We start from the raw sequence: 20,293 nt of genomic DNA, 5'->3' as shown, positions 1-20,293 counted from the left end.
ATTCTAATCTACTCCAAATTGGTCAAAGGTTCAGTTGATACTTAATATGCTTTAAAGACTCTAATTACCGGCTCCGAAGACGCGAGGTTCCGGAGCTCCCATGACAGCTGAAAGGCGGTGAGTACGGGGTCCGTGGCGGAGAGTGCCATCAGCGACGGCGACGCCAGCGCGCGGTACGCGTTCAGCCGCGCCATCGAGTGACGGAGGGAATCGTCCGAGGAGTCCTTGATGCAGTCGTCGCACCCACACCTGGAAAAAACTTGAATTTGAAACCGGATAGCTGCTGGGATCTACTTGTACTGATCGTCTCTTGAATGTAAGCCCGCTTGCGGACTGAGCGGAATCTTATGTCTAAGCTCTTAAACATACCATGCCGAAGTTCCGTGGCGGAAGTTCGGCATGATTACGTCAGCAATGTCAAACGCATACAATATGTAATTTAAAACACATTGCAGGCGGAATCATGCCGAACTCCCGCCGCAGAACTTCGGCATGGTGTGTTTAGACACTAAAGGTGAACGCACACTTAGCCGAACCGAACGAACCGATCGAATCGAATTCCACAAGGTCTCGCATACCTATCCGCGCTGAAAGCATCGACCGCGTCGAAAGAATTGACCGCGCCGAAAGAATCGTTTTTTTTTTATTTCCTTACACCTGTTGCACTGTAATAACGTGAATTATGATGGAGCGTGATAGGATTCTTATTGTGAATGCTTTGCTAATGGAAGAAACAGCACAGGCGTCGCTCTGTCGTACTTAACTGTCGAAATATAAGCGCATCGGCCGATTCGACCGCAACGCCCGAACCGAATCCGGTGACGTCATCCAAATTCGTCTAGGAATTCTGGGGTCCTGCCAGATTCGACCGATTCAACGCAGGCAAATGTGCTAGGTTTCATAGGATTTCATATAAAAAAATTCTAAAATTCGTTTCTTTCAGCTCGTTCAATTCTTTCGGCTCCGATAAGTGTGCGTTCGCCTTTAATAATACAGTTCCGAATGTATGACCAGATCCACATATTTCTAGAACCCACCGTATATCATGTGGGTCGGGCAGCGTCGCGCCGCGGTCGAGCAGCAGCTTGATGATCTCATAGTTGTTCTTGTGGGCGGCCAGGATCAGCGGCGTGATGTCGGGCGTGAACATGGACGTGTTCGTGTCCACTTTCTGCCAGCTCTGTAAAAAATATACATTACGAGCTGTTGCCCGCGGCCTCGTCCGCGTGGATTTCGGCTTACAGCGTGCGGTAAGTTCCCGTTTCCGTGGGAATGCCGGGATAAAAGTAGCCTACGTTACGGTAAACTCCTAAAAAGGTAAAAACGGGACCCTTTTACTAAGACTTCGATGTCTGTCCGTCTGTCTGTCTATCTGTCTGTCTGTGTATCTCCAGGCTGTATTGACTTTTGAAATTTTCGCAGATTATAATATACACCTGTTGCTGCTTTATCAACAAATACTAAAAGCAAAATAAATTAAATATTCAAGGGGGGGCTTCCAGTCCCAATCCCATACAACAAACGTGATTTTGCTCGATCTCAATAATTGCTACAGGTAGGCACTTGAAATGTTCACAAGATGCTCAGTTGTATTTATATTTTAATAATTAATAATAAAATTAAAATAAACTAAATGATAAGGGGGTTCTCATACAAACACAATTTTTGCTCTGTAATGGTACGGAACCCTTCGAGCGCGAGTCCAACTAGCACTTGGCCCATTTTTTTATTCTAATTTGTTTAAAACTCAAGATGAAATAAGTAGTTGCATGTAACATTCAAAGTTTTTTGTAAATTATGATAAGCAATCAATTATTAACATTTTTACGAGTGTCTTATCATTAAAAGCAATATGGCATAACGCATAAGAACTAAAATGTTTTATCATACTATTAAGTATTAACCTATTGGAGCTGAGACCGTATTCGGTACGAGTAGATACAGTTCCTCCGCATGCCTAGCATACGCCAACGAGTTATCTCACTCTCGAGATAATTAAAAACTACTCGTCTCATAATGTCAAAATCTCGACATAATCTCGACAAAACTCTATAAAAATGTGTTATTTCGATGATAGATCTACGCGAGAAAAATGTTTATCATGCTAGGGTCAATAGAGATGAAGAGACAAACCATCAAACATCGAGAAAAAATGTAGAGTGAGATATCTCGTTGGCGTATGCTAGACAGGCTGGTTTACATTTTGATCGTTGTGTGTTGTAAATTCGATAGTGTACATAAAGAACTTTATACGATTCTATTTACGTAGCACCAAACCCGCAATCGTCAGTCAGGTAAATGTTTAATACCAAACAACTAATTTAGCTGAGCGCTCTGATAAACCTGATTCAAGTTGGTCCATTTTACCGAAGCAGTCGTAACTCCATGTTATAACATTTTTATGCTTCCGTGGTCCACAATGACTGGGACAGTATAATAAACCCATGATTAAAGTAATACCTACTAAAATTCACATCATTAAATTAAGAATACAGGTTTAGTTCATTTACAAATTCTATAGACTACCTTTGTTTTTTGTTAGTTCTAGTCTATTTTTCTATCAATCTTTTTTTTTTTTTTTTAAATGAAATAAGGGAGCAAACGAGCAAACGGGTCACCTGATGGAAAGCAACTTCCGTCGCCCATGGACACTCGCAGCATCAGAAGAGCTGCAAGTGCGTTGCAAGCCTTTTAAGAGGGAATAGGGTAATAGGGGAGGGTAGGGAAGGGAAGGGAAAGGAATAGTTGAGGGTAGGGAAGGGAATAGGGTAGGGGTTAGGGGATTGGGCCTCCGGTAAACTCACTCACTCGGCGAAACACAGCGCAAGCGCTGTTTCACGCCGGTTTTCTGTGAGAACGTGGTATTTATCCGGTCGAACCGGCCCATTCGTGCCGAAGCATGGCTCGCCAATAGCGTGAATATCTTCAAATGATATTCACGCTATTGGCGCCTTTTTCTTTGTAAAGACCGAGATAGCAACATTGGTACTTTATACACGATTTAAAGAGACAAATAGCGTTCAGCTCGTATCAAAAATTTGTCATATTCGATGACCAGACTTTACTATCAAAGCATGCTATATGTTATTAGATGTCATATTCGGATGATGATGCTGATTAACTTTTATGCAAGGCTCGAGGCTGGAAGCTAAAGCTGGTTTCAGACTACGCTGTAATATAATAGCATATTATAGTATAATAATTATTATAGTTCATAGCACAAGAATATCGCGCACCATACATTCTTATTCTTATACTAGCTGTTGCCCGCGACTTCGTCCGCGTGGACTTCAGTTTATAGCGCGCGATGTCAACAAAATAGGTGTCAAAAGCTTTTATAAGAAAACCCTGGTACCCCTTAAATCAATACAGCTGTGCAGTGTGCATACAATAAGTATTTCATTTTTTTATATTAAACTTTATATTTTATGCCAAATTTTAAAGCTTATTTAGCCCTCCAATTACACAACTTTACCCATAAACTATTTATCATTGATAGATTTAAGGTTACGTCACTGCACAGATAAAGTACTGAGTTATTTAATACCGTAGAATAGATATAACAATCTAAAAAAATCGAAACTTAAAAAGATGATACCACGTCTTATAGAAAGACTTTTGAGCAAGCGTCAGCGCGATGTAGAAGACGCACGGCGCCATCTTTTATGAATTGTTGGAACTAACTTAATTTGAACAAATTTACGCATTTTCACCCCCTTACAACCCTTTTTTCCAGTAAAAAAGTAGCCTATGTCCTTTCTCAGGCTTTAGACTATCTGTATACAAAATTTCATTACAATCGGTTCGGAAGTTTTGGCGTTTGGCGTGAAAGCGAGACTGACAGACAGACAGACAGACAGAGATACTTTCGCATTTATAATATTAGTATAGATTATGTGCACACTGCATTTTGATTAATTAAGGGCCGCGCTACACCGGAAGCACTTACCAGGGTTTTAAAAAGTTTTTAAATTTGACACAAATTTTGTTGACACCGCGCTCTATAAACTAAAGTCCACGCGGACGAAGTCGCGGGCAACAGCTAGTATTATACATAAAATATGTTTAAGATTTTTGAAATTTTATTTTAATACACATCCAAGACCCAGGAACATTGAAAACTTTTTGTTCCGCCTGCGGGACTCGAACCCAGGACCCCCGGGATGAGCGCTGGCCACGCGCAATGCGAATTCATTTTCATCGATATTTTCATGGAAATAAGATATTTTCCCACATCGAAATGTAGCCTATGTCCTTTCTCAGACTCTAGAATAACTGTATACAAAATTTCATTGCAATCGGTTCAGTAGTTTTGGCGTGAAAGCAAGACAGACAGACAGACAGACAGACAGACAGAGATACTTTCGCATTTATAATATTAGTATGGATAGTATGGATTAGAAAATAAATGCAGTAGGAGTTCTACATAAGATAAGATAGATTGATTATTATTATACCAAGTGATAATATTATTAAACATAATATTCTAACGTATTAAAAACTATAAACAAAAACATACTAACTAATAAGTATGATTAGTTCTATGTTACAATAAAGTACAAAAAATAAAACGCCATCTGTTGAATCGTATTAGAACTAAAATGTTCATTCCATCGATATATTTCTGGATTTTTTATAATATTATACATAAAATATGTTTAAGATTTTTGAAATTTTATTTTAATACACATCCAAGACCCAGGAACATTGAAAACTTTTTGTTCCGCCTGCGGGACTCGAACCCAGGACCCCCGGGATGAGCGCTGGCCACGCGCAATGCGAATTCATTTTCATCGAAATTTTCATGGAAATAAGATATTTTCCCACATCAAAATGTAGCCTTTCTCAGACTCTAGAATAACTGTATACAAAATTTCATTGCAATCGGTTCAGTAGTTTTGGCGTGAAAGCAAGACAGACAGACAGACAGACAGACAGACAGAGATACTTTCGCATTTATAATATTAGTATGGATCGCGCAACGTGCGTGACGTTGCGCGATATTCTTGTGCTATGAGCTATATAGTATATTATGCTATTATATTATAGCATAGTCTGAAACCAGCTTTATAGAATTGTTTATTTGTTTTTCTTATTATCTACGCATACGTTTCGATTTCGGAGATAATTAAAATGGCGGTGTAAGCCGTAATGATTTCCTTTTCTTGCGAATACGAAATACCTTTTACAAAAAACAAGCTTATTACTGTAACGAGATAAAAGGTTTTGTAAAATGCACGTTATATATTAGGTATGTGATAAATCGAATTCAAAGACAATATAAGTAGGTATATGTCAGCATTTTTTTGTTCTTTTTTAAATAATTCTCAAGTGTATTTCTAGTTGCGTGGGTCTTCAATAGTAACATCGATACAATATATTTCATAATATCAAAGAGTCTTTGCTAGCACCACATCGTGCGACATGAAATTTCATTCAATGTAGTAGTGCAACTTCTTTAGTAATTAATAGAAATACATATTTTGTAATCTAGGAATAATAAAAACTATATTTTGTAATAGTTATTTGAAAGAAACCGCTTGTTCTCTAAATGCTTCTGCGTCTTCATCTTACCCAAAAATTAGGCTCGCCCAAGCTTCTCTCAGCGTAGGAACGAACCACTGCCGTAGAAATTATTTTATTGACTTTCCAAAAGTAGCTTGGTAACTAAAATCTAGAAAAAAAAAACTCTCACATAAGGTTGCGGGTACTTGTATATAAGTTCCTCATGCTCGAGCAGCAGTTCCACCGCCTCCACGAACTCAGCGTTGATGGCCTGCAGCAGCGCGTCGCGTGTCTCCACGCCCATCACCACCAGCAGCTCCACCATCTCCAGGTTCTCCCCCTCAATGGCCAGGGTCAGGGCGCCGCGCCCGAGCGCGTCCACACAGTTGATATCGATGTGCTTCTTGCGGTGCGCTTTTTGAAGACATCTAGAAAGGGTTAAAGGGCATGTTTCACCACTGACTCATAAGTGCCGCATAGGCTATTCACAACTTATCTGACAGATAATCCATACTTTATCTGTCAGAAAAGTTGTGGATAGCCTATCCGGCACTCATCAGGAAGTGGTAAGACAGGCCCCTAGCTTACAAAATCTGAGAATCAGAATCATGGCGAGCCTACGTAATTTGGTTGCACTGCGTCAGCGTTGCGTCGACGCAGCGCCGGCGTTGCGTTGTTTTACATACAAATAACTAAGGTGCTCACACGGCGCGCTGCGTTGTCGCAACGCACACATGACGGACAGCAGCCCCCGAGACGAAGCGAGAGGGGGTGTTCACGTTAGGACTGCTTCGTAATAAGTAATAGTAGGTGGCCGGCTATGCGTCAAACGGCAGCGCTCCGTCGACGCAACGCTCCGTGAGGACTGGCTCTACAGTTTAAGACTGATATAGAATTGACATAGCCCGACAGCAGGTTTGTCATCTGCCTATTAATCAATTTCTTCGATGGTATACAGGTGCTCCCTCACCGGGAGCATTCGCGTGTAATGTAACATTAATAGATTCGACTTTGAGCATTACATTACGATAGTAAGTCCGTGACTGACGAGCATTCGCGTGTAATGTAACATAAAAGTGCTCCCTCACCGAGAGCATTAGCTTGTAATGTAACGTTACAGAGTCGAGCATTATACATCAGTGAGGGAGGAGAACCGAGTATTACAATGGTACATACCTCCTAACATTAGCACTATCCCCTCTCTCCACAGCTAGTAAGTATTTCTTCTCTTCCAGTGACAGAGCCTTGGGCAGAGTCGGCAATCGTTGCGGCTGCGATCGAGCAATCTCGGACTCGGCCTGGACAAAACAAATTTTACCTTAGGTCTTCATAGTATTTTCATCGTGATCTTCTCGGAGCCAACTTAATTTAAAATATCGTATAGAAATTTTAAAATTACCCTTTTCCAATAAATATGGCATCTCGGAAATGATGCTACATGTTGTGGTTATTGGAAAATTCTCCGTGAGTTTTAATATTAGATATATCTTTGTGATTATATTATTGTGAGTTAATCTAGTCGAAACCTGACCTATTTCCTACATCCTAAGACCTAACCTATTTACTACAGCCACATCTATATTAATACAAATATTATAAACTAAATGTCGCCCGCAACTCCGTTGCGCCCATAAAGTTAATATACCTGCTAGGTATATTAACTTTATGATTGCGCCAAAATTCGTTTATCGAGTGGAATTTTTCCGGGATAAAAAGTATTTATATTGCCTTGTTACCTCTTCACGCCCAAACCGCTTAACCTATTTTGCTGAAATTTGGTACGGAGATACTTTGAGTCCTGGGAAAGTACATAGGATTCGTATTATCTTGTGAAAAATGTACTAGTAAAGTGTCAAGATAAACGAATTTTGGTGCAACGGAGATTCAGACGTCCTCTAGTTTTATATTATATATTTCTTTCACCAAAATCGGCGATTCTATAAAGAAGCGATAAAGAAAACGTCTTGTGGAGTTATAAAAAGAAAAGATTTAAACTATACCTCTAAGTTATAATATAAAGTTATAATATATAAATATATATATATATATATATATATATATATATATATATATATATATATATATATATATATATATATTGCATATTAGATTGAATTGGGGTGGGTTGCTTAAAACAGAAGTATTTAAATATTGTTTACAGTACTTAATTGAAATGAACGCCTATAGACCATTTTGTAGAAATTTGTTAGAATATCATCTTACTAACTGCTAGACAAAGCAGGGGTTTTCTAATGTTGTTATCAGGGTGAGCGAAGCGAGCCTAGTCTATCCCATAACTACATTTTGTGGTACGCTTTCACGCCTTTAATTGATTTGTACTTTAACATAGTAATTTTTTATTTATATGTTTAGTTGTGTTATCATGTCAGTCAAGGTGACATCGAGAGCCCTCACAAAGCTCGGCTTTTAGCTGGTTGTTATACTTACCGCCTCCAAATCCTTTTTGGCAGCCATATTTGTTATATTTGATGGTAGATCGGCGTCCCCCCAGCTGGCTGATGTTAGCCTAGTAGAAGAGTAAAATACAGATTAATGATAGCATCCATACTTACTAATCCATAAAAATATTATAAATGCGAAAGTGTGTGTCTGCCTGTCTGTCCGTCTGTCTGTATGTCTGTCTGTTACCTCTTTACGTCCAAACCGCTGAACCGGTTTTGCTGAAATTTGGTATGGAGATACCTTGAGCCCCCGGAAAAGGACTTGGATACTTTTGTCCCGGAGAAATGTTCGGTTCCCGCGGGATAAATGAATTTAGCACAACGGAGTTATCGGCGGGCGTGATCTATAGTTAGTTAATATTTCAACCTTTAACATTACAAACACATAAAATTCCACACACACATTAACTGTGTAGATCAATTTCGTATTGTATTGCAAAATAGAGCTCCTTCAACTTTTTGATATTGAATTTTCGCTTGGACCGCTTGCGTAACATTTTAATTTGATTTTAAGATTCACTCGGCTCCGTGTTACAGTAACTTTTACAGCTAAATAAAACTATCAAGCTGTTTCCTAAAAATTTTTGTGTCGATGCAAAATCAAGAAGATATTCCATAAATTCTTACACTTATTCCACAAAAGTCTACAAAAAATAAAACAATTAAGTAGTCTTGTATTCTAGGTATTAATAGATATACAAAAACACGTCGCGTCGTTTTGATATAAAGCAGAATTAGGAAGCCATACTAACACTAACACTAAGCAGTAATACGAGCCAGTTCCGATATAAGTAGATTACATTAATCTGCCTGAAAATGCTCACGTTTGGCATTGAACTAGTTTTGTATAGTATACAAAACTAGTGCCTAAAACTACAAAACTAGTGCACTTTAATTATTATTTTTTTTTTGGAAAAATCTTTATTAGCAGGATGGTTGCGCTGTACGCATAGAATGCTCTCGTTGAAAACATAGTTAATATGATAAGAATTTAACCGTTACGATTCGCACGCGCTGCTTTAAGGGGGTGACTAACCCAAAATTAAAGATTTTATAATTCATTTTTATACTTACTTGAAAATAAGCCTCGAATTATTTCATTTTCTCAACATAGATACTACGTTATATTTCCAAGAATTTTGAGAACTACCTTATTTTAAACCGATTATTTTTATTCATTGCGTGAGGCAAATTTTAAAGAAACATCATGTTATTTTTATAAAGGTGAATAACTTTAATTTACTCATAGAACGAGCAACGTTTAATTTAGTAACTTGTTGTAATATTATTATGTTTCTATTGTGGATATCCCACAACAATTTTGTAACCTAAAATGAATTCAGAATAAACTTTATGCACCCACATGCCCGCAATTTAATTTCGGCGGAATCGAAAATCTATGTATCCTTTGGGGACTGTATTTTTCCCGGGTAAGAAGCAGTACAAGTATGCTAATCCGGAATTTTTTGCGCCAATTTAAATCTGCTCGACGATAGAGGTACAGTTGAAAAATTGTCTGCAGGAAAAAATCCTGGTTCCCGACGAAATCATATCATAGTACATAATATAAATATTATGTAGTATGATATGATTTCGTCGGGTATTATTATATGCTGGGCCAAGCATATAATAATACCCCATCTAGCTAACAACGTATGATTCGCACCCAATAACATAATCTTATATCTTTAAACGAGCAATGCCCGTTTAAAGATATAAGATATATATATATATATATATATATATATATATATATATATATATATATATATATATATATATATATATATATATATATATATATATATATATATATATATATATATATATATATATATATATATATATATATATATATATATATATATCGGTCAAACATATATACGTATATTATTCGGTCAAAGTACAAAATATGTTAATAAATTAGTGATAGTTGGTAGATACAATATTGTCAGTATATAAACGAGGAAATTACTTATTACTTTTTTAAACAAAAAACTACAAGAAAAGTCAGCCAGTTATATTACATGAGTATCTATTATTATTGCTAGACTCTACAGTCTATAATATTAATTCATAATATTATTATGACTGTAATATATTTAATTAAAAAAATAAATTCAAAGACTAGGTATATTATTATATTTTGACTACAGTTATATTTTATATTATGTCCATATAATGTTTATTACCCAGATCGTACAAGGTAAAACTCTGTTGAATAGATTTTTCAAACTTTTATCAAGGACATCAAAACTCGGGCAACTTAAAAAATATAATCCTAATAAAATACTTCAACTAACACCTTACTGTCCTACTTTTGGACCTCAAAGACCTAATACTTTAGCACAAATGAATCGATAAAAAAACTTTTTTAAAGGTATATTAAAAGCTACGAATAATAAAAACTAAGGAATCGCTCCCATACTTTTACCGTTTTAAATTTGGTTCTTTTGATCTCTCATGTAACGTCAGCCTAGTACCGCTCAAGGTCACCTAAATATTGCAAATGTATTGAAATGTGTACCTGAGGCACAATAGACATAACTACCCTAAGGTACACTTTTTTGACAAGTATTGTGGAGTATGTTTTTTGACGGAGTTACTTTTCCTTAGTTTTTATTATTCGTAGATTAAAAGTAAATAAACATGAAATCGCTACTCACAGATCATTCGCTGTGGCTGACGCGGCAGTCGGCACTGGTTCAGCTATGAGGCCCACCACTTATATAAAACACCTGCTAATCCCATTATGGCCTACTGAAACTGGATTGCTAGTGATATATTCAGCGATGTATAATTCTAGATTCATGTGCTTAAAACCTACACATGTTAAACATCGATATTATAGATATTCGATAACACTGTAGTCCTAGCCACGAAATGAATCACAAACAAAGTATCTTTATAATATTGTGGCTTGGATCATCACATACCTTTTATTCGGCCAACAATGTCTCTTTAGCGTAATGTTAGGCCAAAACACAAACATGCACAGTCGAAGGCAGACCCAGCATACCACCTTTAAAACTCATTCCCTCAAGACTCAGTCCTGTAGAAATAAGGTCGTAAGGTACTAAATCATATTTATACAATCAATGCTCCATTTTCTCCTCAAACAACATACAGTACATTTTTGTGTCTATATTTTATAGAACATCGTGCGTAGCATCGAATTCATTCACGTTAAAGTAGTTTAAGTACGTAGGCGCTATAACGTGATAGCGATCATCACCGATCACGTTCAACTATTTATCTATTTATATCAGACGCACTAAATGCTAATCCAATAGCCACCGACAGTGTAATGACGTTTGATTATCTAGATTTTTTTGATTCGTTTAGAAAGTCTTAAACTAAAACTAAATAAAAAACTAAAAGTATCGACACATACACTTTTATACATGGCCACTAAATATAATAATAATTATTGAGACGTATACACAAGTCTGTGGCGTAAAAGTTGTTAATAAAATTGAACTCATGTATAATGCCTAGCGCTTGGTAGCGTTTTTTGAAGCTCGAGTCGTAGCGGTGCGTACCGCAGGCGTAGCGGTGCGTACCGCAGGCGTAGCGGTGCGTACCGCAGGCGTAGCGGTGCGTACCGCAGGCGTAGCGGTGCGTACCGCAGGCATAGCGGTGCATAGCTCTAGGCGTAGCGGCACGTAGCTCTGGCGTAGCGGCCTATGTCCTTTCTCAGGCTTTAGACTATCTGTGTACAAAGTTTCATTACAATCGGTTCAGTAGTTTTGGCGTGAAAGCGAGACAGACAGACAGACAGATAGAGGTACTTTCGCATTTATAATATTAGTATAGATATTCAATTTACAATATATTTAAAGTGGTTTTATTGAATAAGGATTAATGCCATATTGGTTAAAATCGCTTCGAAATTTAGCCATTATAATATTTTGTCATTAAAAGTAAATGACAAAAAAACTGTTATTGTGGGATATCCATAAGAGGTAGACATATTATACCATTGCGGAGTTTTCTGTAGACCTTTTCAATGTGTACAGTACTTGGTACATTATTTTAATAAATCTCGTAGGGTAAGCGGAAAAAAATTTAATTATTTACGACATCACATTAGAAACCCCAACAATAATAGTATGTCTTCACTATTTAAGGAATGTTATTATACTTATAAACCTTCCTCTTGAATCACTCTATCTATTAAAGTAAACCGCATCAAAATCCGTTGCGTAGTTTTAAAGATTAAAGGATACAAAGGGACATGGGTGAAATTTTTTTTTATAATATTTAGTGATAGTCTAAAATAAAATAGAACAATCAGAGAAATTAATTTCTAGGCAGATGGCGGACCTAAGTAATTTGGTTGCATTTAAAGTTAAACCCAACCGACAGATCACAATTAACATTGAATTGACATGATCCGACTACATGACTTTGGTCTGTCAACTACTTAGGAATCAACTTCCTCGATGGTACCTACTATTTTAGTCACGACTGTAGTTCAAATTGTAATCGAACACTAAAATATATAGTAAATATGATCACCAAGCTTGACAGCTTCACCAAACTTCAAAATGCCTGATAAGTGACGACAGCCTATTAATGACTGTTGGCTATAAATAACCATAATAAATGCCAGTGTTAAGTATTAAATGACGAGAAAAAAATTTTTCGTATGACGTTTCTCTCGGCGAAATTGACTACGTGACAAAACTCTAGACCCCCTCCCCCCTTCTCGTGACCGAGCGTAGTATTTTGAAGACCCCCCCTCCCCCCCCCCCCCCCCCCTAAATGGGTCACGTAGTATGGGTATGCTCCCTAAGCGTAGCGGTGCGTAGCTCTAGGCGTAGCGGTGTGTAGCTCTAGGCGTAGCGGTGCGTAGCTCTAAGCCTTGCTCCAGACCTAGCCTAGCGTAGGCGTAGCGTTATAAAACTTTGTGGTGAGAATAGCCGGCGCGTTGCGTAGCGCTGCGCTAGGAGTTTTATGACTTTAAAACGTTTTTCTTACACCTTTTATTGTTTGTTGACACGATTTTAATAATAACTACTACTACGCAATTAAGTCATTTGGTTACTTTTAGATTTATTTAAAAATTGTTATGAGGCACTTGTTAGCTTCGTCAGTGATTAATACGTCACTGAACTGTATATCAAACAAAACATTTTTAACACAAAAATATTTTTGTTAAACTGCAATTTGTTTACTTAAATAAGGCTCAAAATGAGAAAATGTGTAGGTACAAATTGTGATGTACAATTCCCAAAGGCTAAGATTAACGTTTCACGATCTCTATGGACACAAAAGTGACGGCTAAAGAAATTACTCAGTACAGCTTCAAGTTATGGGCTTAATATAATATTATGTATCGTAATGTCGTTAAATTCAAAAGATAATAATTATTGCAACATACAATATAAAATCCATACATCCATACTTCCATATCCATACTAATATTATAAATGCGAAAGTGCGTCTGTCTGTCCGGCTGTTTGTCTGTCTGTCTGTCTGTTACCTCTTCACACTCAAACCACTGAACCGATTTTGCTGAAATTTGGCATAAAGATACTTTGAGTCCCGAGAAAGGACATAGGATACTTTTTATCCCGGAAAATGTACGATTCATTTCGATAAACGTGTTTTGGCGCAACAGAGTTGCGGGCAGAGTCTAGTGGCAAATAAATTCATATCCTATGCTTCCTTGGGATTACACGGAATTTCACTTTGGCCCACAATGGGAAAATAGTTATACAAACTACATAATATAGTGAATATTCGTCTATAAATTATCGTAATCTAGGTACGTCCTTTAGCCAAATGTAAACAGCTGTACAATAATTATTATGCTGAAAATCATACCTAACATACGAGTTTAGTGGGCTCCTAGACGTAGACGATAAATTTTATTGTACAATATAATTATTGAACAATTTATTTGACAATAAAATTGAAAGGCGGGCGCGTTCAATATTAACCCTAGGCGGTCAATAATATTGCACAATACGTGATATTGCACAGTAAAATTTATCGTCTAGGACAGCTATCCCCAACCCGCGGCCCGCCGGGACTTTATCAGTGGCCCGCGTAATGTTAAACCATTTTAAAATTCACGCCCACCGGCAAAATAATAATATAGTCGTCGTGAAAGTCGTGAAATTTATTCCACTTTTAAATCGTTAATATGAAGAACGTTATTTTCCTACAAAATTTTGTTGCGGCCCGCGACAACAAAACCAAAACATATTTGTAGCCCGTTTGAAAAAAAGATTGAGGACCACTGGTCTTGGGGCCCGCTTAGGTTTTCACATTTATAATTTCGCGGTCGACATGTCCGGTGTATGTCGTGACAATGTCAAGTGTAATCCCTGCAATTGGATTTAGAATAATGTTCGGACTGTTTATTGTACTGTTTGCCGACAGTCCGGCTTCTCTAGATTGTTTCCGGGTAGGATACCTAGAATCTACATCCTGAGATCCGAACTGTACTGGTTAAATTAAGCTGCTATGTTTGTTTTGATAACTTGTGAGTACCTACCATGCCAGACGATGCAGTGTGGTGGCGGTGCGGCGCCTGACCGGTGCCGCTCCGGTTTCCTACATATAAAAATGTATGGTATGGCACACCGCACACGGCGCCATCGGGTGCGCTCCGGAATCAAGATGAGGCGAGGAGGGGTGTATGTAATATGTATTGGTGGAGCTCGAGTCCGTCGCTGCTACAGTACCAAACGTTGCGGTGCCGCACTCACCGTGTGGCCGGTAGTCCGGCGAGATGGCCTCCGGTGCGGCACCGCACCGCGTCGTGTGGCATGGATGTAACTCTCATAACACGACGTAAAGGTGGATTATATCAAATTTAAATCATTCTTCGTACGAATGTAAAAGAAGGCTTGATTAACAAACAACACAATAGCTGTTATTCAAAACTACGAGATGAAGCGCAAATTAAGCCTTAAGGTGCCCATACACGGGACAATTATCGTAACGATTTATCTCCTCGATGTTAAAATCGAACGACAAATTGTACGTGTGTAGCAATATCGTAAACGATTTTACGTTCAAAAGATCGATTGGACGATTTTCTTGACGATCGATCGAAACGACAAATTGTCCCGGGTATGGGCACCTTAAGGCTTAATTTGCGCTTCATCTCGTAGTTTTGAATAACAGCTATTGTGTTGTTTGTTAATCAAGCCTTCTTTTACATTCGTACGAAGAATGATTTAAATTTGAAAATATAATAAATATAATAATAACGAACAATGAAATTAAGATTGAGGCTACGACTAGACATACTATATAAGTGTACCTATATTTATTTGTGTTTTTTACTTATTTGACTCCTTGTGTAAAATGTAGAGATGTGCCGACTAGTCGGTAGAGTTAACTATCCGGCCACTTTTGTAGTCGGCGACTAGTCGGCGAATAGTCGGCAAGAAGCGCCGACTAATCGGCTTTTTACTTTTTTTGCTATTATTGAAATAACATTAAAGAAAAACCTTGATTATTATTTATAATGTGTTTAAGTATATCACACTCGATCAGTGTTACACGTTTATATAAGTACACGTACCGAGAACACCTCTTGAAACTATCTAGAACCAAATAGAACCGAATGCAATCGTATAGAACGAGATAAGCCAAGCGCGAGCTGTCATAAACATGGTGAATAAAACACCGGAGTTAAGAGGTTTATAGAGTGGTTTATTTCTGATGACAAGCGACAACACTTTACGACGCATTTTATTAATACCTTTTCGGTTTATCGACACTTATAAAGCTGCTGAACGATGCGGCCCGAGTGCCCACAATTCCAGTGTTACGGCCTATAATGTGCCTGGTTAGATGAGACTTGTCGAAGCAAAAAGGAGGGGTAATCAGGGCCGTAGCTAGGGGGGGGCATAGTGGGGCAATGCCCTACCTTAAAATCACAATGCCCTACCTTAAAAATACCAATAATCGGTCAAGTGCGAGTCGGACCCGCGCACGAAGGGTTATACCGCGCACGTACCGTTATAGAGCAAAAATAGTATGGGACCTACCTACCTACCTAACCCTTAATTTTTTTTTAACTTCTATTATTATTTATTAAATTACATATATTATTAAGGCCTTTGTGAAAATTTCAAGTGTTGTCATCATTGATAGTTAAGCAAAAAATATTAGAATAATCACGTTTGTTGTATGGGAGCCCTCCTTAAATATTTAATTTATTTTGTTTTTAGTATTTGTTGTTATAGCGGCAACAGAAATACATAATCTGTGAAAATTTCGTTTCTCAAGCTATTACCGTTCTTGAGTTACAGCCTGGAAACAGACGGACAAACGGAAAGACATCGAAGTCTCAGTAATAGGGTCCCGTTTTTACCCTTTGAGTACGGAACCCTTAACAGGAAGACCTAAAGGACTTGCATTACAGGTATTAGACAGCAGAAATATACTTTATTCTTATATAAACTATACATTATATAGTTAAGATTTTTATTATACCTTTAAAAACTTTTTGTTCCGTTGGCAGGATTCGAACCCGCGTCCCCCGGATTAAGATGAAAAAAAAAGATGTAGTACTGCAGTGTGCGAGGCCACGTTTTCAACTTTAACTGCAATTAATAGGCCTCAAAGACTGTCAATGGGTCACGAAAGAATGGCTGGTATGTTATTTCTGGCCTTTGAAAAAAAAGAACAAAAAAGTTGATCTGAACGAAGTTCTTCGCATTTTTAATAATATGGCGAATCGTAGAATTCAGCTGTTTTAAATATTTTATGTTATTTTATTATTAATTACTATTTTAATAAGTTTGCAGATACAATAATAATCTAAATATATTTTTAGTCGTATCTATTGACTCGTATCACCCAACCCAACAATTAATTATTATTTCCTCACTCTCACTCACACGTGGATCGCTACATCCAGAAGTTTAACCATATTGTTCGCTTGTTCTTCGTAATTGAGGATTTAATAATATGTAGTTCTTAGATATAGTGCTCATGCTTTGTCACATAATTTTTTTAAGTATCTAAGAATAACTATTGAATGAATTGAATACATCATTGACCTAGAGATAAATCAAAACAACAAATACTAAAAACAAAATAAAATCAATATAGGATTCGTGTTTTTTGGCCTTTTTTGCTGCATATTGATTAATGGCAACAGTAGGCACTGGACATTTTTGCGAAATCACTTAATTAATTAATAATACAATTAAAACAACATTTATATTTAAAGGGGGCTCAATTTAAAAAAACACTATTTTGGCCTATTTTTTATCTATAACGCTACGAAACCCTTCGTGCACGAATCCGACTCGCACTTGACCGATTTTTTTTGCTTCCGCCCTACCTGTAACCGACGCTGCCCTACCTCAAATTTGACTCTAGCTACAGCCCTGGGGGTAATGTATTTCACAGACTTTGTATGGATGTATAGGATACCTTAGTCATATGCGTGCCCACGATCGTCGCCGCAATACATAGTGCGAAGCATGGGCGTATATAAGGGGGGTGCCTGGGGGACCCCCCCCCCATTACTATCCATCTTACTTGTCCAATCGACAATAATACCTCGCCGATTAAAATCGGTGCGGTACATAATGTATTTTAAAAAATATTTTTGATTTCCTAAACACGTTTCCTATTTGCTGCTGCGGAACTCTTCATGGGCGATTACAACTCGCACTTGGCATCAGGGACCCTTACCCTTACCCTTATGAAAGCTATATATACGCCGGTGACTGTGAAGTCAAGTCGCCGAGGCCGAAATCGGTCAGGACATAATATATAGTACCTGGATGGTATAGCAAACACTCATTGACTTCGTGTTACTTAAAAACGCCATCTACTGGTCGTTAAAACAATTAGTTGCCAACAAAATAGTATTATTATTCGCCAATAGATGTCAGGAAGAGTCATATTTTTCAGTTTATCGATTATCGATAAAACACGAATAAAAAGACATTTTCTGAAAATGATTCCTAGCTAGATCGATTTATCGCCCCCGAAACCCCCTATATACTAAATTTCATGAAAATCTTTGGAGCCGATTCCGAGATTCCAAAAAAAAAAAAAAAACATATATATATATGGCTAGTTGAGAGCAGAAGTAATCCAAGTGACCTTTTTGTCAAAACAGAGTTAAGTCACTTTTTGCCCTCCGTGGGACTAAACTTAGTTAGTGCAGAAGTAATCCAAGTGATACGAGCCATTTTTCTGAACAAAGTCCTATGTTTGACATTTCTGCATGGCCATTAAAAACATAATTTGTTAGTGGAGTTATAATCCAAGTGACTTGTATGTCACTTGGACAACTTCACCAGTGATTTGGACTCGGTAGAGAAGTAATCCATGTTCATTGTTGACACTTGGACCACTTCACAATAAATTTTATTACAGTGCAGAAGTGCAATTCAATATATTATATTGAATTGTTCGTTTAAAGATATAAGATTTATGTATGTGACTTCAATCGCACATATTATATATTATATATTTTGTATCGTAAATATAACATTTTTAATTAAAGTTTACAGACGTTTATAATAATAATTTATAACTACGGAACCCTAAAAAATGTACCTCCTATTTTTTTAAATCTCTTATGTTAAGGACCAAAAAACACACAAATAAAAATGTAAAACTTTATTTCTTTACATTTTACAACATAAGGTCTGTACACACTACCACCCCAACTAAACATGACTAGTGCACAATACACATCACCAACTACACTACAGATATACTCAAATATAAAGAAATCATTTAAAAATATACAATTAGTCGTTCTGCTAAACAGTTTATATCACATAATAGGAGTGTAATATGTTTATAAGAGTAGTTTAGTAATTTATGTGTACAAAATATGTTAAATATTATACAGCGAAAAACAACTTAACGAATACAATTTGAAACATATTTCATGGCGTATTTTACATCCTGAAAGATGGATGTAAAATACGATGTAATATTTATGTGTTCTGTAGTTCAAAAAACGTTTTATATTATAATGAACGACCTATTATTCTCAATAATTTCTTTATTTTCGAGTTCACTTCACTAACAGTTACATTGGACTAGGAACACAACGCATTATGATAAAAACTTGCTTAAAATTTAATTTAAATTATTTACTTTGCAATTAAAAATATAAAGCATGAAATACAGGCACCTTTTTTGCTCGGTGTTATTGGTTGTTTTAAAAACAGTACGCAAAAATATAAAAACTTAAACTTGTTGCTTCAATCAAATCACGTAATGTTTTTCACACACGAAAATGTAGTCACTTGTAATTTGTAACTTTACAATTAAAAGGTACAAGAATTTTACAACCGATACTAAAGCCAAGATTTGATAATTGCAAACCATTTTTTCGAGATTTCATCTCAAGAAGTTCCTTTCTTCGCTAATTTCAAGAACTTAACGCCAAAAACCATGGATGTTTTATAATAATAAGCTAATATTGCGCTCTCCTTGTACTTACACTAAATATATTATTATCTAAATTAAACCCTTTTAACAAAAAGATCCATACTATTTATACTGATGTTTTAGTTACAATGTATTGTCTTTGTCTATCAACAAGAATCTAGCTAGTTTTCTGACGACCAAACTGACCATACAACGACATTGTATATCTATAACGACGAGATACACATTTTGGATCTTTCTTTTAGTAAGGGGTGAATATATAAGTATCCAATTTAAGTGTATATAATTACTATATTATTACCTAACATATATTTAACTAAATAGAAGCGGAATACAATTTAACTATAACATCAAGCATTATAATTTATAACAAAATGCAATAAACTTGCATTGATAAATAAATGCATTAAAAATTTTATTTACAATTATGACTGCTACAATAATTATAATAAAAATAGCAAAATTTTGCGAAAGCAAGACCGCTTCGCCATTATAATATTAATTAATTCTTAAAGGTGCTCACCTCACCGGGTGCATTCGCGTGTAATGTAACATTATAGATTCGACTTTGAGCATTACATTGCAAGTTGACTTCACTGTCACGTAGCATTGATGTTACAAGATATTACATTGTATCATTACAAGTTGCGCATTGTAATGTTCGGTTCTCCTCTCTCACTGATGAAATTCTCGACTCTGTAATGTTACATTACAGGCGAATGCTCCCAGTGAGGAAGCACCTTAATATTTCTTTTACAACCATTAATAAAGTGAATTATGCATTAATAAAAATTCATAAGCATTAATAACAATTTTTGATTACTTTTGAAAGTTTGTTCTGTCTTTTGTCCCTGCTTGTCTACGAACAACTGCATATTCCCATCTCACTCTAACTTCGTAGCATTTCTTGAAGCAAGAAGAAAGCA

The 20,293-nt window shown here is 36.6% G+C and overlaps 1 protein-coding gene across 2 annotated transcripts in view; it reads right to left on the bottom strand.

The window, feature by feature from the left end:
• LOC121726645 (transient-receptor-potential-like protein) overlaps positions 1 to 10,654 on the bottom strand; it is a 37,545-nt gene extending 26,891 nt beyond the window's left edge. The window contains exons 1-6 of one of the 2 annotated variants that reach the window (XM_042114094.1): positions 10,634 to 10,654; positions 7,954 to 8,032; positions 6,682 to 6,803; positions 5,696 to 5,933; positions 1,038 to 1,180; positions 69 to 249 (exon numbers count right to left, since the gene is read on the bottom strand). In XM_042114094.1, the coding sequence (XP_041970028.1) occupies positions 69 to 249; positions 1,038 to 1,180; positions 5,696 to 5,933; positions 6,682 to 6,803; positions 7,954 to 7,980 (711 nt within the window). In that variant the 5' untranslated portion in view covers positions 7,981 to 8,032; positions 10,634 to 10,654. Of the gene's footprint in view, positions 1 to 68; positions 250 to 1,037; positions 1,181 to 5,695; positions 5,934 to 6,681; positions 6,804 to 7,953; positions 8,033 to 8,596; positions 8,615 to 10,633 lie in introns of those variants that run through there. The other variant, XM_042114093.1, reaches the window with a different exon arrangement.
• Between the last annotated feature and the right edge of the window lie 9,639 nt (positions 10,655 to 20,293).

Source organism: Aricia agestis, chromosome 4 (genome assembly GCF_905147365.1).
Source record: "Aricia agestis chromosome 4, ilAriAges1.1, whole genome shotgun sequence".
NCBI classification, from domain to species: domain Eukaryota; kingdom Metazoa; phylum Arthropoda; class Insecta; order Lepidoptera; family Lycaenidae; genus Aricia; species Aricia agestis.
Note: the sequence above shows the minus strand (reverse complement) of the source record. Positions and strands in the feature narration are given on the sequence as shown.